At 38.2% G+C, this 23,589-nt stretch overlaps 1 protein-coding gene across 1 annotated transcript in view; it reads right to left on the bottom strand.

The window, feature by feature from the left end:
* Positions 1 to 2,585: 2,585 nt before the first annotated feature.
* The window catches only part of LOC122710585 (trichohyalin), a 179,949-nt gene continuing 158,945 nt past the window's right edge, over positions 2,586 to 23,589 (bottom strand). Inside the window, exons 6-14 of the mRNA XM_043928514.1 lie at positions 13,495 to 13,566; positions 13,172 to 13,375; positions 12,313 to 12,504; positions 11,776 to 12,010; positions 10,172 to 10,375; positions 9,370 to 9,472; positions 7,973 to 8,222; positions 7,204 to 7,382; positions 2,586 to 6,018 (exon numbers count right to left, since the gene is read on the bottom strand). Of these exons, the coding sequence (XP_043784449.1) occupies positions 3,810 to 6,018; positions 7,204 to 7,382; positions 7,973 to 8,222; positions 9,370 to 9,472; positions 10,172 to 10,375; positions 11,776 to 12,010; positions 12,313 to 12,504; positions 13,172 to 13,375; positions 13,495 to 13,566 (3,648 nt within the window). The 3' untranslated portion in view covers positions 2,586 to 3,809. The remainder of the gene's footprint in view (positions 6,019 to 7,203; positions 7,383 to 7,972; positions 8,223 to 9,369; positions 9,473 to 10,171; positions 10,376 to 11,775; positions 12,011 to 12,312; positions 12,505 to 13,171; positions 13,376 to 13,494; positions 13,567 to 23,589) is intronic.

Genomic DNA, 23,589 nt, shown 5'->3' with positions numbered 1-23,589 from the left:
AATTATCGAAACAACAAAAATTACAATTATTAATTACTTACAAGAAGGAATGTCGGAAACAATCGATAAAGACAAAGTACAGAAGAAACTTGTTAATCTTACCTGGACGAAGACAGACACTTTCATGATCCTTATTAGGTCCTTTTAATTTTCAATCCTCTATGATAAAAAAATACTCGCAAGGTAATGATCTTAAAAACTTCGTGTATAAAAAACGTATCGTTGTTGATCGTACAAATGGTCCCCTAATATCTCTACGATCATCGATCGTGCCATTTCGTTCGATGAATCGAAACGCGATTTAAAATCTTTTAAAACTTGTTATAGCTGAGCTGAAGGAATTCTTTTATTCTCGCAAAAAAAAAAAAAAAAAAAAAAAAAAAAAAAGAAAATTGATAAAACAAATTTCATTCCGTACCCGGCAGAGCCTCATCATCGTCATCACTAGCTCGAAAAATCTTCAACTCCGCTGGTTGGAAAAGAAATATATATTCATAGAGGATCAAAGTGAGACGTGTTCGTTGGACGGACATTCACGCCGTGAAAAAGTAAAAAAAAAAAAAAAAAAAAAAAAAAAGAAAAAAAAAGGAAAGGAGAAACATCTCCCGAAGCGGAGTCGTTTCAGAAGCTTTCTCGTGAAAGGAACTGTTGTCTCTCGGACAGAGAGGCACCACCTTTGTCGGTATCGTCTAACATCACGCGAGGAAAGTAATCTAGATGAAGAGTTTATCTCATGACAACGCCGGCGCCGAGCGATCGTTCGTCTTCGTTTTGCGTAGCTTTACCGTTGCGAATATGTTTGTCCTGGAAGAATCGAATCATCAAAGGGGATTTAATCAGTCGAAATTGTGGATCTGTATAAAGAATTGATGGAATTTTTTTTTTAAATTTTCTCATTTACAATTATCCAAGCAGTTCTTCTTCTTTTTCTTTTTTTTTTTTTTTTGCAATAAAGTAAGAAATTTTTAAAATAATTTTCAAACAAGTTGCCCAGAAATTAATTGCGATATATTAATATATTTCGTTTGAAATATTATTAATTAATTGTGAGGAGATATAAAAATATGATACTTTATAATTAAGAATGTAAGAAAATCGAAGAGAATTTTTAATTCTGGATAATTCGATTTTTAAATAAAAATGTAAAAAATAATAGTAAAATGGCCAAAAGTGCAATAAAATCAAGGATGCGTGTGAAGGGAAATTCGAATGCTCGAAAATTCTATTGTTTAAATTTCTGTCTTTTGTAATTTTTTTTTTTTTCATTTTTATGACGCGATTGTCAACCGTTCTAAAATAGAAAATCCTCGCGTCACTCGCTAAATGTTAAACCAAGAAGCGAAGATGGAAAAAGAAGAATGCAAAACTAAATTTTAAATTGAAATAAAAATTTGTAATTCAAATATTGGATAAAAACTGCAATTTATTTCCGGACAACTTATATGCATGATAGAAAAGATAAGAGACTAAACGAAAATTTTAACAGGAAAGATTGAACTGCTTTGATCTTAAAACGTGTACTTGTAAAAAAATCTTTCGCAAGCTATAAATTTACCTTGAAAAAAAAAAATGTAAAAAATTCCATGCAAAAATTGGAAATAAAAATTGCAAAATCCGCAGAAATCCGTAGATTGGTTACAATAAACTGACGTTACAGTATCACAGAACAACAATGGACACCATACAGCGATTCTCCAACATTGACACGATATTTCATGCGAAGCGTAAACACAAATAAAAAAATGAAAATTTTTTTTCGCACGAGAACAACGCGCTATTTAACATTCAAATTTCATCGGATGGCAAGTGCTATGAAAGAAGATACGCAAACGAATTCTTCGAGCTACGCAAAAATGAAACGAAACATACACACAAACGCACAAACGTTCGAAAACAAAAACGATTGATGAAGATTTTTTACAGTCGCGACAAAAATTCGCTTGGATTAAAATACGACACCACTGGCATAGTGATATCAAATTCCCCCCTCCCTCCCTCCCTCCCCCCCAAAAAAAAGAAAAAAAAAAAAAGAAATTTAAAGCAACGAACATGGTATCCTTCATGACATATCGAAATGAAACATCGTGGGAATGGAATTGAATTCTTCGTGAACACTCGTGCGCGAACTGCAGATTTTTATGCAAATGCAAAATTTTTGTATCGCATATATTTTACATATATTACATAAATATCAATCAATGTAACGTATCTTTCCTCTTACACCAGTTTTATCTGCATAACGGCTAAATGTTATAAATAAATAATAATAATATTCTGAATAAAAATATTGATTATAATCGTGACGTATCGAAAAAGAATTTGCAAGAATTTTAAATAGTTTCGTAAAAAGATAAAGTTTCATTATATAAATTATATTTTATAAATTAATTTATTATACAATTATATTATATAATTATATTATATATTATTATATAATTATATTTTATAAATTAATTTATTATATAATTTAATTTATTATATAAATTAATTTTTTTTCGAATAAACGATACGATTTATCAAAAAACTTTGAAAAATTTACCATTTGTATTGCTTATGAGATATATTTGTTAAAATAATCTGCAGTTTTCTACAAATTAGTTTAAATATTTGAATAAATTTGCATAAAAATCTACGGTCTATTCATATGCAGCAGTCGAATGAAGGTTGCGACATCGAGTATCAAATTGTTTCGGTCAGAAACTAATTTACACGGGTAATGAAGGAATACGTGGGCACAAAGTTTCGAACTCGAATAATTATTAATGCGGAAACTAGTTTACACGATCGTTTTTAAGCCTGTCGCGGAAATGCGCGCAATATTATTTATGCGTTCGTTTATGCATCGACAGGAACGATTTATGGTAACTGACAGATTTAATTCCGATCATTCAAGCATACGATTAAATTTCTAAAAACTTTTCTACTCGTGTTTCGTTCAATTAATTGCCGAAGCGCGAATAAAAATACGAATCAAGCTGAGTGAAACTTTTAAATTATATTTATCCCCGATGATATCGAACATTCGACACTTTCTAATTAATTTGAAAGATAATCGAAAATTGTTAGAGAATTAATTCGAAACCATCGAATTTAATGGTTGAAATTTGAAAATTAAAATTGAAAAATTCACAAAATTCACACGTTAATAAAATAATCATTTTACGACGAATCCAACAAGAGTTACGATTGAATCATCATCCATAACATTGTTCTTTCCATCGTTGTGACAGGCTGATAAAATATGGATCAAACTTATTCCTTGCATAATTTCTAAATTACGATACGCTTTATGCTTAACGTCAACACAATGATATCCGATCATAAACAAGCGTCGACGAAAGCAGTAATAAAATAACAACTATGCTCGCAAAACATAGGCTTAAACGTATCAAAGAAAGCAATGGGAACTGCACTATGTGGAAGACTTGCGAAACGGTCATTCGTGGTGATATTGATCTGATATACGAGGGTGGAGATGATATAATAAAACTGGAACGTAATGACAAACACAAAAGAAGAAGAGAAAAAAAAAAAATAATAAAAAAACGAGCAAAATCTTAAAATTATAAATCGTATCGTAACTATCCCCTCTTATCCTCCTCGGGCTCGTTCTCGTCTCAAAAATCGATCGTCTTTCAAAAGACGATCTCACGTCTCGTCGACGTACGTACGTGATAATAACTCGACGTAATAACGTTTTTTAATAAACTTGGAGACGTGATAAAACACTTCCAGTTCGAGGCCCACGAGGGATTCAAACAACGATACCGATTCAAGAAGCGGTGGACGAAGAAGAGAGTTTAATAGATTTATTGCTGTTTCTTCTTCTTCTTCTTGTTCACGGAGGCGTCCACTCCCCAAAGGTCGTACCACGGTCCACAAGTATTCTTATCTCGGTCAGAATCCCTACGGAGTTTAGTTCTAGGAAGAAGAGTCTTCTCGGCCACTGTTTGATCTTTGACCACGATGCAACTGTACGTAGACTCCTCGTCCGACGCCTCCGTCTCGCTCAACGTCTGGGTCAAACCGTCCTCGTCGTCCGTGTACTTCTTCCTCCTCTCGTTCCTCTTCGCCTCGTTGTTCTCCTTCAACTCGGCCACTATCATGTTGCGTTTAGCCTCCAGGCTCCGCTTCCTCTCCTTCTCGATTATGGCTTTCCGCGATACATTGCCCATGAAGTAGGATCTCTCGTCCTGGTGCATTCGATATTCGGACCGCTCGACAGTCTTTGGTCTTTCCGCGGGCGTAGGGAAATCCTCGAAGTAATCCGATTTCTCGGGCACGTGGATCCTCTCCGCCGGCTTCGGCTCCTCGTGATGCGAATCGTTGGTGATCGTCACGTCGCTGTTCCTTTTCTCCAAGCTTTGCCGAGAATTCGGGCTACCCTCAGGGCTCTGCTTCTTCGAGTCGTCCATGGCGTTCACGTCCTCCTTCGCTTCCTTTTTGATCATTTTTGGAATGTCGACCAGAGACCTGTGCTGCCAGAGTGCCATCCCTTCGAGAACGTCGGAATCTCTCCTGAACCTCCAGAAGGATTTCGTTCTCTTCACCAATTTAGGACTCTTGGAATCGACGTCGAACGCTCTACCGGTCTGTATCAGGTGGCCAACCGCGGTCGTCTGCCTCGGAAGCAACGGTTTCCTATTGTCGTCTTTCAGCATATTGTTATTCGTGTCGTTCTTCTCCAAGATTTGCCCGTTCCTCTGGAACTTCTGAAGATTGCTCTGACCAAGATTCTGATAACCGTGCCTCTCGATCACCTTCGTCCTCTCGAGCTTCGTCTCGAAATTCGACTCGTAGCCGCGCTCCTTGTCCATCGACACGTTTTCCCTCACGTATCTCGTCTCTCCGTAGATAGCCTCCTCCTTGTCCGAGTATCTACGCTCTCTGTAGACGTTGCGGGGCTCGGTCGGTCTCTCAGGAGCTTCTTCGGAGGGCGGCCTCGGCCTCTCGAAGCGGCGGCTCGAGGCTCGCTCGATGTTCCTATTTCTATCGGGATTCTTCTCGAACGTTCTTTCCCTTTCGTAAGTGGACGTCTTCTGGGCCGTGGTCGGAGACTTTTCCAAGTATCTCTCCCTCTCCCTCTCCCTCTCGAACCTCTGCGGCCCACCACGACTCCTCTCGCAATCGTTATACCTCTCGTACGGCGGGGGTGGCTGCTTATCCTCCCTGCGCTCTAAACTTCTGTAATCGTTCCTTCGTTCTATGAACTTGGGAGGGCTGTGCTCGCGAGCGTACTTTTGCGCCGTTTGCTCCAGTTTCTGCGCGATATGCTCCACCTTTCTTCCGGTCTCTGGAATCGTGATTGTGCTCTCGTCATCCGTCCCCGAGGAAGACACCGAGGACATCATCTTCTCGTTCTCGTACTTCGCCTCCTCCTGGGCAACCGGCCGATAACCTCGACGAGAGTTGCGCTCCTGCGCCCCCTCGCTTCTGTCTCCGTAATACTTCTTCCCATCGTACTTCTGATAATCCATCCTCCCACCGTAGGTATCCTCCTCCTCCTCCTCCAACTCTATCTCGTCCTCCTCGGTCTCCTCTTGCTCCTTCCTCTTCGACTCTCTGCCACGTTCCTGCTCGGTTTGCTCGTTGCTCCTCCTCGTAGATTTCCTAGATTGTTCCTCGTTGTTCAAAGACTTGCCCTTGTGGCCGGGATTAACCCGGCCACGGTTATCGTACTCGTTCTTTTGCGCCCTCTCCTGCGCAGATTTCTTCCCCGATTTCCTGCCCGGCCCGTTCTCCATAGTGGCGCGATCCGAGAAGTCACGCTTCCGTTCTTGACTGTTGTAGTGGCGATTCTGCTGGTGGTACCTCGTCTCCCCGTTCTCGTTGCTCTGATTCGCATTCGCCTCCGCCCAAATGTCCATCGCTGTCCTGTAAAGGTGCCAGCTCTTCTCGTCCCTCGGTATCGTCTTCCAGGAATCGTTCTCCCAATCCTTGCCGTTCGACTTGTCTTCCTTCTGGTGTTGCTTCACCGCCTCCGTTATTCTATCGGCACGCGGCTTTCTTCTTCGTTGTCTGCGTTTTCGTGCGGGCTCGGGATGAGTAAAAAAAAAAAGAAAGAGAAAGAAAGAGAGAAAGAGAGAGAGAAAGAGAGAAAGTGTGAAAGAGAGAAGAAGAGTAGAGAAGAAAGAAGAGAAAGAAGAGAACGAGAGACGAAGAAGAAGATGAAGAAGAAGAAGAAGAAGAAAAGAAGAGAGCAGGAATAGTGCAGCGTATGGAGAAAAAGAACCAAGAGCCAAGTACGTGGGTAGGATTAGTTATGCGGCTGTCGAGCTTTGTGGTCGCGGACATTGCGATATGCGGGGATGGGGATATGGCTGCTGGCATCGCAGGAGCCCGGAGAGGTGAATGAGCCACCACCACGCCGTATTTTATTTCCATCGACCACGATAACGCATGCGGAATCTACAAATCAGGAGAGAAAACAAAATCGTGACTCTGAGATAAAGCCTACGGGTTCGATAATGCTGGATAATTGGGTGTGATCGCGATTATTTCTTTCTTTCTTTTTTTCTTTTTTTTTTTTTNTTTTTTTTTTTTTTAAAGAAACGATGAGCGAAACTGATCGCAGATCTAAGAAGATCTAATTTTTTGGTTGCCATCGCTCATTTTCATTCAATGTTAAAAACTCATTGATTCTTCTGCAACTCGAAGTACAGAAGAGTAGACTTTATATCGATTGTTATTAGTTCACGGTTATTAATTCACGGGAATGAAAAAAATAAAGAAGACATTATATGAAAATGATTCGAGCACGAAAGGTATTATCTAAGGAAAGGGTCTATGAATTCTACATACGCATGCATAATATATATATATATATATACATGTATATATATGTACATCCTGTATCATTCTTCATATTCATACGAAAATGAAACGAAATGAGAAGAAGAATATTTAATGGAAAGGGGGAGTGGGGGGACGTTAGATAAAAGAAAAAAAAAAAAAAGAAGAAGCTACGTTATCTACGATACAAATCTATTTCTGTACACTTCGTTAGGGAGAATACCGAGGAGCCAAGACAACGAAATTAACGGCTGCAGCAGGGATAAAATACAAAGCTCGAAGTCGACGAATCAGACAGCCAAAAGCGTTTTCCACAGGTTTGCCAAACAATCATCAACTACTTCCGACGAGGTTCAATTAGAGTTATCTAAAGTGTGTCTCTTCGACGAAATTTTCGTGGTTATCGCTCACCTCATGGCCTCGTCGTCGCTGTAGTCGATGTCGGGTTGAGCTGGTGGCTCGTTTGAGAAACCGCTGTCGTTACTGCTGTGAAGAGACGTCACGACTTGAGGGGGCGGAACGGGTGGAGCAGGTGGCTGTATCCTTCGGCCACCGGCCAAAACAGTGGGCAATGTGCCCGATGGACGGATCTGTGCGGAGGAAAGAAGCAAGTTTATGAGATTTACGTTTCCTTCTTTCTTTCTTTTTTTTTTTTTTTGGAAAGACGCTGGTCGAAGGAAGAGATATCGGTTCCTGAGGATGTATCTCAGAATGCGTTTAAGGTTATTGAATCTCTGTTCAAGTTCTTTCTGCATCTTTTGAAGATGTTTTTTTTTTTTATTTGAACGTTCTTAAATCCTTTGAAACGTTTAAAGGAATTTTTATTCGTTTCTTAATGTCAAATATCTCGTGGATCTATTTCAGATTTCATTTAGACTTTTCGTTGTTAAAAATTCTCTTTTCTTCTCTCCAATGGAATTTCAATTCTCTATTTAATCTCTACTAAATATCTTTTCCTCCAGATTTTAGATTTTTTAAACAAAATTTTTACACTCAAAACAAGAATGATTACATTTCTGGTACACATCTTTTATAAATAACAAGGTAATACGTAATAATTCATCAAAATGTCATATCGTGGCAAATGAAGGAATTTATTGGGGGAAAAAGCGTGACGCAATGGTAATTTCTCCGAAATGAATTCAACGATATCTATATTCGAGCGAAAAATCATTCTCACCGGTTTCGTTTGACGTGCAGTAGGTGTCGCCAAATTGTGAGAACTGTTGCTGTTCGGCACATTAGTGGGTGTGCCTGTACTGCTGTTATTGTTGTTACTGTTGTTGACGTTGTTGTTTCCCACCCCATGGAATCCACTCGACACTTCATCGATGCTCGGTGTCACTGGTGGGCGGGAGGGTGGAGGCTTACAGGGTGGAACCGCCTGTGGCTCCGATGCGCGACCATTGTTTGTTCCGTGACTCGGCGATCTTCACATATTATCGTACACATTCGATTTTAGCGATAATGCTAACGATTGTGGCTAAATCCGAATCGTTGAAAATGTCAAGGGGCGGAGGGAAGGGGAAGCGTCATTTGTCAGAGATGCATTCTCTGTTGCGGAATATTGGTAATCATAAAATGTATCTCTGTGACAGGGGGAGGGGAAAATACGTACGTAGGAAATATTATTGATTTTGTCATTTCAATTTTTCTTCTCTTTTTATTTTTTTGTTTTTCCTTTCGTTTAAATTTTCTTTCTATCCATTTTAATTGGAATTTCAAACAAATTTGTAAGATTTATCTAATTCTTATTTAATTAAAGGTGTATTATTTTATAAAAGAATGACTTTATTTTTCCAAAAGTGAAGAAATATTTTTGCAATCGTGTTTATATTATACGATTACAAATGTAATTTTTATTTACGACATCTTGGTATTTCTATTTCAAGATCGTAACATGTTGTTAATATTTTGATGTTAATTGTTGAATTATATCAATTCTTTTATCATTTTAAACAAGAAATAAAATTATATATTCATTACAATTTCTCATAGCCCGAGAAACTTCCTCATAATAATATTTCTTGCAAACTATATTTAACAAGTACATTAACAAAACTGGTTTTTAAATAAATATTCAAACTGTTTGACATTTTCTTAGACAGACGACAAACGAAATTAAGAGAAAGGAGAGGAACGAATAAAAATTCACGTTTATGCATAATTGCCAATTCGAGAGGATCGTTCGAAAGATTAAGAACCGGGATTAACATTTTTATGCCATCGAAATTCCGAGGCGGCCGATACATATATCAAACGTTAAAAGCTTTTGTGACAAAATTTCCATATCGTAAATCGAGTGTCGGAATAAGGGGATTTAGTATATGCAACAATAACACCAAGACAAATATACGTTTAATGGGAATAGCTAGTATCGATATCACCCATTGCTGCCCCCCTCCCCCCTCCCCTTTCCCTTCCTCCCCTCTCCTCTCCCCGTTATCGTTCTAGATTAGCGTAATTGCATTCGACCCATGCAATTGTTAGCCAACGAGCATCGTAACAAGATCTGTTGTGATATCGTTCAGCTTGAACCAAAACCAGGAGTCTTTCCTACCCCCTCTGTTAACTTACCCTAGACTATCGTCGATAATAATTTCTGTGTACGCCAGTGGGAACCATCCGGAACTCTGTGTGCGGAGATTCTCCCCAAATTGCCACCCTTTCTGACGGTCTCCTAATAAGATAGTTTTGTGAAATAGAAATAATCGTTTATGGTCAAAGACGGTTCGATAAGGGGTCGGTAATTTCGAAGGGATGATATTTGTCTACTACTATCTTATCTTTTGTATAGCTAAAATAATCTACATGATATTTTGATCAAGCTGCTTCGTTTCGATTTCTGAGGAGAGCGATATACGTATGTGTAAACTACATTAGCCAATCAAAAGAAGTTTCGTCATTTGTTTCGAAATATTTTTTGCGGGCATACAGGAAAGATTGCAACAGACGTACCATAGATTCAATTCTTCACTGATTCAAATGAAAAAAATTGGAAAATAATAGATCTAAATTATTCTTCGTCGTTGCAATTTCTGATTAATCCCTCCAAACAACAGAAAATATCCAAACTAAACTAACGAAAATAAAAATAAAAAACTCACTCACAATATCCACACACACACACACACACACGCTACCCCGAAAATTTTCAAATTTTGAAATTTCTCAAAGTCCAACGAACACCCGGAAATATTTCTCGATCGAGATTTCAATTCTATCTTAACATTGTTCACCGTAATTACAATTTATCGTGCGTATACGAATCCCGTGGCAGTTATACTATAATCGCGTTGCGGTCATGGCCGAATAATAATAATCCCTGTGTCTCGAAATCCTTGGTCCAGACATCATCCACCACCCACCCACCACTCACCCATCAACGCGATGAGATCGCCCTCGAGGAAACTCAGCTGATTTTCCCCCGAGCTCAAATAGGCGAAGAGTGCCCTCGCGAGGGGTGCGTCGCCCCATCCGCCGGAGCTCACCCCCGTGCCGCTTCCTCCACCGCCTCCGCTTCCGCTGTTGCGTGATGCCGGGGGCGCCATGGACCTCGGCCTTGGCGGAGTTTCCGGTACCTCTGCGAAAATAATAAGAGGGGAGGGGGAAGGAGAAGGGGGAGGGGGGGAGGAGGGACGATTAACCCGGCTCATTTCGTAATTTGCGCGTGGCGTGAGGGGTGTGTTTGGGATCTTGGAGTGGAAAAGGATTTCAGTCCTTTGGGATGGGATAGGAGTTTTCGACTTCTTCCTCGCTCCTCCTGCTTGCGTTTTATATATACATATTTGAGGATCTTCTTGAGGAAGCGTTTGTGATAAAGAACGAATGTAAAAAAAGTGAAGATACGTAAAAATCAGGTATGTGAATATTCAGTGGTCGTCGGGTATGGGGTATGTAGGAAAAAGAAATTTCGTCTATTGTCTACGTAACTAATAATTCGTTCGTAAGATTGTATCTTTTCATTCCTTGTCCTTATTGATGCTGATAAATTTTTTTTTTTTCTCTTCACTCGCAGGGGATGTAAATTTGCGAATTTGTTTGTGGTAGTTTTACGTTACGGTTTTTGGTGTGTAAAATATATAAAATCGATAAAAAACTATGGCTATAAGTTGTGTTCCGCGTTATTTTACAACGTTCCATTCTTCTGGCGACCGAGAGAATGGCCGTTGGCCAAAAACCATCACGGTCGAAACAAAAATGCTTATTCGAATATTTCTATCCGAATCTCTTTTTTTCTTTTCTACTCATTATGCAGTCTATTTTTGCAATCGCATCATTGCCAGCTGATTCATGCGCTTGGCTCGAGCTTGTGAAAAGAGTACCACGAAGAAACACGAAAAATTTCGACAATCTGTTTACTACAAAGGAAGAAAAAGAAAAAAAGAAAAAAGAAAAGAGAAATAACTTTCGATCAAATCAATTCAATCAATCAAGATATTTTAGTTTTCCTAATTTAAATGGAAAGGGATCGTCAATTCTCGTCTCGTTCGTTATTATACCAGATATCGATTAATATAATTTTTCTTTCTTTCTTTTTTTTTTTTTTTTTTTTTCCTCCACGAAGTCGCAAAATTCCCGACCGTGTGAAACGATCGACAAATGGAATTCGATATTCGATACAGCGAACTCTCTCGGCTTTCCAACTGCTTCACGAGCACTTCTCCACCCGATCGTGTTGCACTCGTTTGTTACGTGTTCAACCCCACTCGATACGACCATTGGTATTCGTTAAAATAAAAAGGACCGTGCGGTGTCGCGTTTTCGCATTCTCTATTCGCTGCATAGCCTATCGTGATTCCGTATATATATATATATACAAGATCGAATTAAAATTTCAATCCTTTCGGATTTACATCCCATGTCGAGTATTCAGGGAACACCCTTCCAATTTCATCGTTTCAAAAAATTTTTATCAGATTGTTTTTCCCTTCTGCTAATCCTGTTCGAGATTCTGTAATGTAAAAATGGGGGAGAATTTACCTGGATCGAGGGACAATGTCGAAGCGTGGAGATTGGCCTCCGATCTTGCTCTCGAGAGGGCGGATGAAAGATGCGAGGTTGGACCTTGATAAGTGGTACTTGGCACATTTCCGGATGGCGGCCCAGGTCGAAGTTCCAAGCAAGAACTATCCATGCTTCTGGTCTTTCTCAATTGCGAGCTCATCGTTAATTCGGATCCACCGTTCTCTTCGTCCTCCGGCCAGAATGATACTTGCTAAAACACGAAGTCAAAAAAAAAAAAAAAAAGGAAAGGAAAGAATATTAAATATCATGAATAACATCGATGTGTTTCTTTTGAAGAATGATGTTCGTATGCCATGATTATTTAATTTGAAAAAGATTAATTTTTTATTAACGCTTTATTGGAGTATAAAAAGTAGGAAAATTTAGAGTCTGATGGTTAACATGTTAAAATATATACGTTATAAATTCGTAGAATTGTAGCTAAGAAAAATACATTCTGTCTAATAAACTCCGAAAGAAGAGAAGCGGAAAAATATTCCGAGTATCACTCACTCTAAGCCTGGAAGCGAACATATCTTCCACGGATTGGGGTAAATATTCCCTGGTAGCAGCTACCTCGCGCCACTTATCAACCGAGGGATGAAGAGCAGCTAACGCGACCTCGTGAAAACTCGCATAATGTTTCGCCAACGAGCATTGTCGTTCGAGAACAAAGCCGTACCTTCTTCGTTCCTGAGTCATGGCCTGAAAAAACAGTATAGAAAAGGTTCGTCATCCCTCTTTCTTTGTAACTTGATCTAATTGATCTATTTCCCCCGACGTTGCGGAGCCAACGCGATTTCGTTTAATCATCTCTTGATAATTAGCCGGCTAATATTGTTAATACAGGAAAAAACTTTAAGTTGAAATACAATTTAACTTTAGAATACTTAAAAAAATAAGTAAAAAGTGTCCATATATAAAAAACTGTTAAAAATTTAATTTTCTTTTGTTTAAAACATTTAAATACACAATTGATAAAAACATCAAGTTGAATAAAATTAGTATAAAAGTTAATACTGATTAAGGAAACATATCTATTTTCTAAGAAACTATATCATTAGCTCAACATATACCTAACTTATGCTTATATTTCATACCAAACAATAAAAATTATGAAAAATATATCTATATGAATCAATTTATTAATTTAAACAGAGTATCAATTAAATCAGATAAATTTTGTCTCTCTGAAAAAGAAATCTACATCTTCTTAATTCCGTGGACAATTCTCAATAATTCCTCGATTAATTATCATCTTCCCTGTTACCTGACGTGAACAGTTGGCACAAGAAAAAAAAAAAAAAAAGATTTCAAACGAGAACGTATCTGGCCGCTTTTCATTATAAGAGCTTGTCCATTACATACTTACATTCTTCAAACTCTGTTCACAAAAGGCGTCTAGCTTAGACTTCTCCTCCTCGAGGATCTGCATATTCTTCAGCTCTTTGTCCATGGCCAGTCCACTCTTGCTCGCGCCCCTCGACTTTTTCCTCTGCTTCTTCATCGTGGCCGCCGCTTTGCTATAAGTTTCGGACCTGGTCTTGTGCTGCTGCAGAAACTTCTTCTGCTCGCTCTATACGAAACGGCGAATATTATTGAATTATTCAATAAAAAAAAAAAAAAAAAAGAAAGAAACAAGAAAATCCGCCGGGACCATCCCATCAGGATTGGTCGAGGACTACTGATGCTCACCTGCACGACCTTGGTGTCTTTCTCCAGGTTCGTCTCGAGGGGGACCAGTAGGTCGACGTAGAACGCTTTCAGCTGAAAGCAAAGTGAAACGCTAGTTAGACAGAGTTCAAGACGGTGGAAAATTTTAAAGCGCGGAAGCGCGGAAGGGATGAATTCGAAACGAGCTTAGGTAATGAGGGACTTTTAACGTTTCCTATGTAAAAGAGGCAACCGTTTCTTCTCTCGCGTTTCGCGATGTTGCTGGCTGCTGCTGCTGCTGCTTTTCACGACCCTGTTTTTAAGCCTGTTTCACGTTTAGGGGGTTTAGGGGGGAACGCTATGACCGGTTGAACGCGAAATCTCGTAAAATTTTTTAACCACCGTTTATTGTTATCTTTGCGATTGTTCCAGAGACACATTATTTTAGAGACGGTTCAGAGACGGTTGAACGCGGTGATTTATATCGTGGTATTAAAAAGAGCGAGGATGGACGAGGAGTGCTATATAAAAGTATTTTTCTGTTAGAAATTCAATTTCTTCGGAGTTTCGTTCATTTTTTATGAAACTCGAGGATATAATTTCGCGCCAGAGATACGAATAAATGCGATTCAATAATTTGTGGAAGTATATTTTAAGTGTGATAGTAAAATAATTTCTGAGATTCTTTTCTAAGATGTTAATAAATGTTCATCCCTCTCCTCTTGGCTTAAAAAAAAGAATTTGAATATTAATAAGATCTTCTATATAAGAGGAACGATATTATATTAGGATATTTTAATTAATTTTGTGAAATATTTAACTAACTTTCGTGATATTTCTTAACTAATTATAATTTATGTATAATTTAAAATTCTCTTGAATTAGATCAATCAGTATCTGAATATTATACGTGTATAACAAATAGAGTAACAAATATTTTAATACAGCTGACGTAATTGGTTATTTAACGTTTTTTATTTTTCTAACTTCGACGAAAAAGGCATTTGCCTTTGAGCAACAATCAAAATTGTACGTTTTCCAGTGAACAATTTATCGGGCACGACGAAATAGAAATCAGAGAGTCTATTCGTCGAGACCCACGGAGTTGACGTTGGTTGTGGACAACTGGATAACTGGGGGTTGATCGGAATTTTTTTTTTTTTTTCATCCCATCCACGACTTAATGGATATTGATTAGAGACAGCGTTTCGATCAGAAATACGTTTTCACGAGTGGATAGCCTTCTATCCCCCGATGGTGTCCATGAAAAGGGAACAGAAATACGGGGAGTTGAAATGGAGTTGTTGATCCGTTGAAAAGATCTTCACGATTCGTTTTTCACCGATCTCTTATCAAAGATCAGCTTTCGAATAAGTCGAAATATTTCTTAAAAAAAGTTTGTGTGCTTTGTGAATACCGTGGATCAACACGTTCGATCATTTTCATTCAGAAATGAGGAAAGTACTCGAAAAAAGATATTGAATTTAGAATCTAGAATCATTATATATTTATGTTTTTAGCTGTAATTCTTATCGATATCTTTATTCCAATATTAATAAGATAATAGTGGAATTTTACAAGACGATAAGAATATTTTTTTTTAATCTTTTTTAGATAATTAAATTTATTTTCACGATGCACGCAATGCATACGAATATATTATTTTATTTCTCCAAGAATTCGAAATATTCGAAAAGAGAAAGGATTCGAAGGAGAAGTTTCATAGACAAAAGTTATTCATACGAGTGTATATAAAATATCGTGAAGCGATTGTTAGTTTTTGCATTGTGCGGCGAACAAATCATGAATTTTTCCACGTGACTCTTCGTTGCAACTCTTCTTGAAGCGACGCAATGCACGCACGGTCGATTTTATTTAAGCGTTTTGACAGTTTTACGTTCGGCTTTCTCGTCGCCTCATAGAAGCACATGGAGTTATTTATTCGACGGATCTTTCCCTTCTCTCTTTTCTCTCTCTCTCTCTATCTATCTCTCTCCTCCTCTCTTTCCCATGATTTTTTCTTCCTTCCTTGTTCCCTGACAAGCCGATCAAAAAGTAAATTTTGCCAGGAAACTTTTCACGCTGGCAAACCAGTTGCCTTCTCCCTCTCGAGCAAAATGCTGCTCGAAATTTCGTTCAACGTGTTTTGATTTACAAAGTCTCGAATTTAATTAAGCAATTCGAGCAACGGGAAGGATAACCGTGAAACAACACCGTGCAATTTTAATGCCGAGTTCGAAACTTTTACAGTCGGACTTTACGATCCATTTCCAGTGCTTGTGGCTTTAGTTGCTTATTTCATTGTTTTCACCCCTTTTCCCTCCCTCCTCCTCCCTTTTTACTCTCCATTGCGGAGAAGGAATCCACCACCGTTAACCCCTTTGTTCTTCGCGATCGGCGAATACCAATATTCGAAATATAACGATTGAACGGAAACCAATCAACTTTTGCCTCCATTTTTAATCACTTTCATTTTCAAATGTATCGTGAAAAGAATTCATACATCTTTTTCTTCACATTTTAAAATATAAAAACAATTTTTAAAACATATTTATTAATAGTTTATCATGTTAACTTATAATATTTAAATTTTTTTCACAGAGGACATTTAAGATCGATGAATACGTTATCCTAGCATCCCTTAAATCAATAAATATAAAGATAGATTTTCTTTAAAATTAAATGTTATTCGTACAATACTTGAGTTAATTTTGAATCATCGACCATCTACATCCCCTACATATCTTCAGAATTCCTCCTCCTCCTCCTCAGAATGCATCAGGACTCGATGACGATTTGGCGTCCAAGCATCCATCAAACTACGAAATCTATTCAGTAATTTCCAAGTTCTGGGGGAAAGAAGGCGGACAGCTTTATGTTCTTAAGTGGATTGCCAAAAGGGGGTGAGAGAGAAAGGGTTTGGCGGGGGTGGAAGGGAGCGAGGATGAATCCTTCGAGTGGTCTGGCTCAAATTCGAGCAGCTTGCATTACCTTTCGAACCTTTTGAAGCTATTGGCGGTGAAACGATCGTCTGCAAAAAGGGAGAGGGGGGGCCGATGGACCCTTTCGCGCAGATTAGCGGGGAATCCAATGGGCCGTGGTGAAAGGTCGTGACTCGGAGGGGTCTTCTATCATGTTCAATCATGGTTATTCAATACAAACCCTCCCCTTTTTTATTTTTTTTTTTATGAATTTTTCAAGAAGAACCATTCTTAAAGCTGGAACCAACATTCAACGCTTGTTTGTCGGATATTTTTTAAAAAAGATATGTGTATATATATACATATATATATCCTCGACTTTGTTGGCAGTGTCAAGGGAGAAAAGTTTCTGAAAGTTCGCATCCCAGCGAGAGAACCAAGTTCCACGAAACGTTTGCAGGATTTTCTATCAAATATTGAATACGATGAAACGTTTGATATACCGTAAGAACTTGGGGGGAGAGAACTTTTGCAGGTAGAAAGGTGTGATATTTTTTCTTTTCAATAGAGTATTAGAGTGGACAATCAAATTATTACCTTTGAGATTATCACTCGATTAAAATTTGATCAAGGATGGAATTGAATTAATACGTTGTACAATATTGGAATCATTATTCGTAAAGATAGAATATTTTTTATATTTTTATACTTTGAAATTGTAAATCTAAACTTACAAATTTAATATTTAACATTGATTATTATTGTCAAGCAATATTCTATATGAATTGTAATATTAAAATTTATTAAAAAAAAAAGATAAAGGCATTCATATTCATAAAGACAGAATGTCTTTTATATTTTTATACTTTGAAATTGTAAATCTAAAGTTACAAATTTAATATTTAACATTAATTATTATTATCAAGCAATAAAGGCATTCATATTCATAAAGATAGAATGTCTTTTATATTTTTATACTTTGAAATTGTAAATCTAAAGTTACAAATTTAATATTTAACTTTAAATTTAATATTTAATTGATTATTATTGTCAAGCAATATTCTATATGAATTGTAATATTAAAATTTATTTAAAAAAAAGATAAAGACATTTTATTCTTTAACAAAAAATTTTTAATTTAACAAATTTTTTAGTTTAACAAAAAATAGAAAGAAATAAACAAGTTAACTTTTAATTGTCAACGAGTATCTTTTTGAATCATGGTATCATCAATTCCGTTCCTCGATCAAAACTTTAAAGGGATGATAATTTGTAACTCTTTGTAACAATTTGGTCGCTCGATACCGTATATAGGGTAGTAAATTTATAGATAGGATGGAGTAATTGAGACACGAAACGAAAGAGGGCCACCGCTCCTTTCAGCAACAAGTTACGAATTTAATGATCACGGTTCCTGAAAGGTTTCTCAAAGAGTCCCCAAAGCTGTTCCGCCGGCAACTTTTACACTGGGAGAAGTAAAAGTTCTCAAAGGAGGGAGGGGGAGGCTTCATTATAAACATCGCACCTTTGTGCCGAAGAAGGCCGCTTCAACGATTGTTGTTACAGGATTCCCTCCCCCCTCGAACGAATGGCTAAGTAACTTGGACGAATCTTCGTGAACTTTCCCCTTCCTCGTTAATCGTTTTTTTCCTCGACGAGAAAAGGGAAGGTGGGGTAGCACGGTGAATCGGCAATAATAAAGACCGATATATTAACGGGCCTCGAGTTTTTGCCAAGTGAAAAGGTACGATACGACGAAGTTTTTCTTCCCCTCCCCTCTCTTGTTGTGACTAGAGAATGTCCCTGGCTGGAATGAAGCCAATCGACGAGCCTTGTTTTCCCTTTTTATGGTGGAAGGGAGATGCCTCTGAGATATGGCAATCGAGTCGAAAGTGTTGACGGAGGAGACCTCTTGAAAAACTCACTTTCTTCAGGAAAAACTTTCCTCCGCATACATGGAAACGGGATAAAATAAATTGAATACAAATCGTGGATTTCTATTGGAAATGTAATATACGTACGAGTTCTTGATAAGTTTAAATAGATATGTGTTTTAGTTTCTGTACTCTTTGAACAAGAATTATATTATCTGTCCGAAAGTTTTAAAAATGAAACAAGCCAAATGATTAAGAAAATAAGTGAATATCAACAACGAGATCTAATATAACCTTTCATAAAGTCGGAATGTTTAATTTTAATTTTAATAAACGTTTTATGAAAATAATAAAACACAAATGAACCCTTCCTATTGAATATCACGTTGAATAACGTACACGTTTCTGAATACAGGGGATATACGAAATATCTCATTAAACCCCGGGTTAGCCACTTGTGCAACACATTATTTAATTAAGATTTACTAGAGAAAATTTGAATGAAAAATTTATCGTACAAGCTAATCCCAATTTCAACTCAATTCTTCCAGTTTCCAGTCCATCGCAATTCTACACGTAACTCCCCTAAAAAAAATTTCGAATTTTAACTTCCTCCTCTCTGAAATCCCTATTCCTCAATCCGTTACAATAACCCTTAATCCCGTTCCACTTAAATAGACAATTTAATTTCGTCGTTAAGAAACTTAAAAAAAAAAAAAAAAAAAACCTTTTAAAAAAAGGGTTCTACACCCTCCATTTTACCCCTTTCCCAACGATACGCGACCAAAAATACCCAGCCCCGGCAACGTATCATTACGTCTGGCCCGCAACGAAAAAGAACCTAACGTTGGAGGGAGGGAACGTTGGAATTCCCGTCCGTCCGTTCGCCCTTCCTAATGAATATTGAAACGCGGACGTAAAACTCGCACTCACCCGCCAACGTTAGACGTTCCCATTGACGCACGGCACCCGGAAGTGCCCAGGATTCGGCCCCGATGAAAGCGAATACCATCCGGTACCAACCGGCTAGACGTCGAGTTTGGGAAAGGGGGATGGGGGTGGGGGCGCAGAGAGGAGCAGAGAGGGCGCTGACGCGCTCGGTTCCCACCCGTTCAAATTTGCACACGGGGAGGGCGAGGAAGAGGGGGGGAGGAGCAGGGGAGGGAGAGGGTGGGAAAGAGACAGAGATGTTTGCTTCGCCGACTGGGGAAGGTCCGTGACTTTGCCCGGCTTTTTATACCCGGGTTTCCCCACGTCTTGAAAAGCTTCCCTTGCTTCCCTAGCTATGCGGGAAAGGGGGTGAGAATGGGAGGAGGAAGAAAGAGGGATGGATAGAGAGGCGGAGGCTTTCTTTTTTCACCTTGCTTTGGAGCAAATCTTAGCGCGAGACACAGTGGGAGATGGCTGAGGATTTTTTTTGTTTCGAAAGGTGTATTTTCTTTTTGGGTTTCTTTTTTTTTTTTTTCTTTTGGAAATTTTGATCGGTATTTGGATCTATTAGGTATCCGGTATCTTGTCCTGGAGTGAGATTTGTTTCGAAGAGAATTATAATAATGAGGTAGGAGGAGTGGAAGAGGAAGATAGTGGAGGATTTTATTTGGTTGTTATCTCGTTACTCTGGCCCAGTTTTTGCGAGCAACCAATTTGCTCGTTGACTCCTTGTTAAATTTCGCTTGGAGGGAGTGCAGTTTCCAAGTTTTTCATGATAAATAGATGAAAGAATTAGAGGAAAGGACAGGAATGTTTGTTATTTGATTCTATTTTCTTTCTCCTCTTTTCATCTAATGCAATCTAATAAATAAATAAACTTCTACTGATTCTGATTGTTAAAACTCGATAAATAAGAAGGCACGATAGGTGAGATCGCTCGTCGAAGATTGAATCACGTTAACTATCTATCTACAAAGAACAGTGATACATTTTAAATTGTAACCCTGAATTAAAAAAAGAAACGAAATTGGAACACAATCATGAACACAATCTGAAAGGAGAAAAGGCCGAAAATTTCATCCGACCGACCAAGCTATTCTATCCTGCTTATTCCACGCCATTCACATCCCATTAACCCCTCGAATAATCCACTAACCCTGCTCGTCACTTCGGGGGAAACTATATCGACAAGTGTAGCTGGAAAAGCTTTGGCGCAACCGGGAGGGGGAGGGGGTGAGAGTAGTTTTCATCGAGAGAGGCGACTTTTCCCCGGGGAAGCCGCTTGTCCGCCCTGACAGTAACTACATATCGAGCTCGAGTTTTTTCCGCGCTTTTTCTCCTCTCCCTCTCCCCCTCCTTTCCGCCCTTCCCTCGCCCCACGCAACGGATCAGGGCTACGAATTACACGTCACGAGGACCATATCTCAAAAGTTTCTCTTTCGCTCCCCGGAGAAACAAACTGAGCCAATGCGCGGGGCGATCAATCGACCACGCGCACTCACTCCTTTGTAACAATGAAGCTGCCACGGGAGGAGAGACAGTGAATTTTCATCTGGCGAGTGTTTTCGCTCCTTACCCCTCCGCCCCTCGTCTTTCTTAGTCGCGGGAAAAATTCCGCGAGACAACCGATCGAATCAACCGTGAATGGAACTATTGGGGGAATTCTAATGGAAATTCGATGTGCGGGATCAGTGGAACAGTCACTTGTTCCTCGTTGATTGCCTTTCGTTTCGAATTAGAGGAACGGGTGTGGAACGGCCGGTAACGTGATGAGCAACGCGAGTTGGAATTACATTTATGTAAATTTTGAATATGCTTCTCGAATCTCCTTTTTTATCTTTTTTGTTTTTTTTTTTTTTTTTTTTCTTTCGCTCGATAGTTTTTCAAACTTCGTTTCGACGTTTAACTCCAGTAAGCTTCGATATTTAAGTGAGCTCTAGTAAGCTTCGCCATCTTTTCGTCACGATGATACCATTTAATTTGATTAATTTTATTACTGTGAAATCAACTCGATTGGTTGTGGAACGTTACAATTTCATTTCGGTTTATTTTCTTGTTCTCTTTGTGTTGTAGATGAATAGAAACGTTTCTTTATGATATTGTACGATCAGGGATAAGAGGGATAATCTCTTTATAGATCCAAGGACAGATGTCAAGAATATATATCTTTAATCTGGAAACAGAAAAAGAAAAAAGATATATTTATTTCTTATGCTGCGAATTAACCGAGTTTATTAAAATAACGAGTTCTCCTCTTATCTTATCTTATTAATTCTATCTTATCGGTGATGTAGCATTCCCGAGAATTATTATTTTTTTTTTTTTTTTTTAAGCGTGGAACAGTACCGTATTAATCGATGAAAACAATAAAAATGCAAATGAAGCTTTCTAAAAGCTGAAAAACTCCATTTGTTCTTCCTCATTTCTTTGTCGCTTTTACGCATTTCCACCGGTCCGGTACGTAGACGGGATATATGTTATCTATGGAAAAATTTTTATCGTGGATTTCATTAAAACCTTATATCGGTATAGCCGGGTTGGCTTAATTACGTCGAAAATTAATTCACTCGCGACGCAGATACCAGGACGAATATTAAATATTCTCCACGCAATTTTCTTTCCTTTATAAAAGATTTTTATAATAAATGGTATCACGTCATGTGGAACTGAAAGAATTATTTCCTTCCAATGTATAAGCGACGAGTTAATTAAAATGTCGAAAAGAAAAAGAAAAGAAGAAAAAAAAAAAAAAAAAGGAAAAAAGAGATTTGTTACGAATTACATTTGTGAAATCTTGTGGAAACACGACGCGACAGTTTCACATAATCAACTAACTTTTGCACCCGAGAAAATGATCCTCGAAAAAATTTAAAATACGATATTATATAACATCAATTATTGTATTTATATAAAATACGATAAATATAAATACAAAACAATGGAACGAAAATTTAACGATTTTCTTCGAGCTCTATTTTAATTTTTTTTAATCTCAATTGATCAATCGTGACTCTCTCTCTCTCTCTCTCTCTCTCTCGTATTTCAAGTTTCCAATGGGACGATGGAAGGAAATAAAGTGATAAAATCGATGGGGGAAAATTTAAAATTTCGATAGCCCGAGAATCTTGGGTTATCGAAAGGGTACACAAAAGGATATTTCGTCATAAAATATACAGAGAAGAATCTATCCTTGATAATACCTGAAATATCCATCCATTCACGGCCTTGAAGAGGGAAGGGGAGGGAGAGGGAGAGTAATTTGACCTCCTTCCATTTTCCGCCATCGCTGTTCTCATTTCATTCTTGGCTCATCCGGCCGTCGAGCATCGTAGTCGATTTTCAGCCTCGAAGAAAAATGCGATAATGCCTGTGACGCTTTCCAGGTATTACCCTTCCAAATTGAATTAGTCCCTTCGACCAAGAGGAAGGAATCGGCGTCGTTTATCTTGTTAAGCGGATGCTCGAGTGCATCGAGGGTTGATATTCGTATCGTTAAGAATGGAATGGTGAGGATACAGGGTCGATTTAAATAAAATTCCATTTAATTATTCCGCTCGCCGATACATTGTGTAAATCGTGAGATGAAATTTTTAATTTATAGATTTCTTCGTTTTTCGAAGGGTTAAATTATATTGGAATAATGCAATTCGATGTCCGTCACGGCGGAATTTATCCGTCGGGAAATATATCGAAGTAACTCCGTAAAATTCGTTGGTCGAATTTTTAAAATTGTAAAAAATTTTTCCCCAATTAGTTAGATTAAATCGCAACAATTCGTTGATTTGAAGTTATTTGGCCGAAAAATTCAATAAAAGAAGATACAGTGTATATTCACGATACAATAAAATATTTTAGATACGAGAAAATTCAATAAATATGCGCTGTGCAATCCATCTGAAAAAAAGGATCTATTAAAAAAAAACCTTTATTAAAAATCGGTTCATCATTTCGATTTCGAGTAATTGAAAATAACTCGATACAATGTTTTTACGTAAAAATAAAAATAGAGCCGTGCTTACGATAAGATAAAAATTTTGCTTAAAAAATTCACCAATAAATTTTCACCTCATCATCCCCCTAACTATTTCTTCCCCATCAAAGCACAATTGACAATTAATCTTCCTCCTTCCCATCTTCGACGAACCTGACATAACCCACTACTCCTTCACTCTCCTCTCCAAACATTTTACCATAACAACCACTTTCTACTATTTTCCTTCACCTCCACTCGTTATCCAATCCACTCGCAAAATGCAAATCCCCAATAATTAATCTTCTCCTCCCCTCCCTCCCCACAGACAAGCCCCCCTTCCATCTTTCCACCTTCGGTTTCACATTTCACGCATACTTTCTCCCGTTTAATATTTTCACCCCGCGTTCCGTACATATGTCTCTCTCCCCTCCCCACTCCT

Source organism: Apis laboriosa, unplaced genomic scaffold (genome assembly GCF_014066325.1).
Source record: "Apis laboriosa isolate Shangri-la unplaced genomic scaffold, ASM1406632v1 scaffold108_cov151, whole genome shotgun sequence".
Classification (NCBI taxonomy): domain Eukaryota; kingdom Metazoa; phylum Arthropoda; class Insecta; order Hymenoptera; family Apidae; genus Apis; species Apis laboriosa.
Note: the sequence above shows the minus strand (reverse complement) of the source record. Positions and strands in the feature narration are given on the sequence as shown.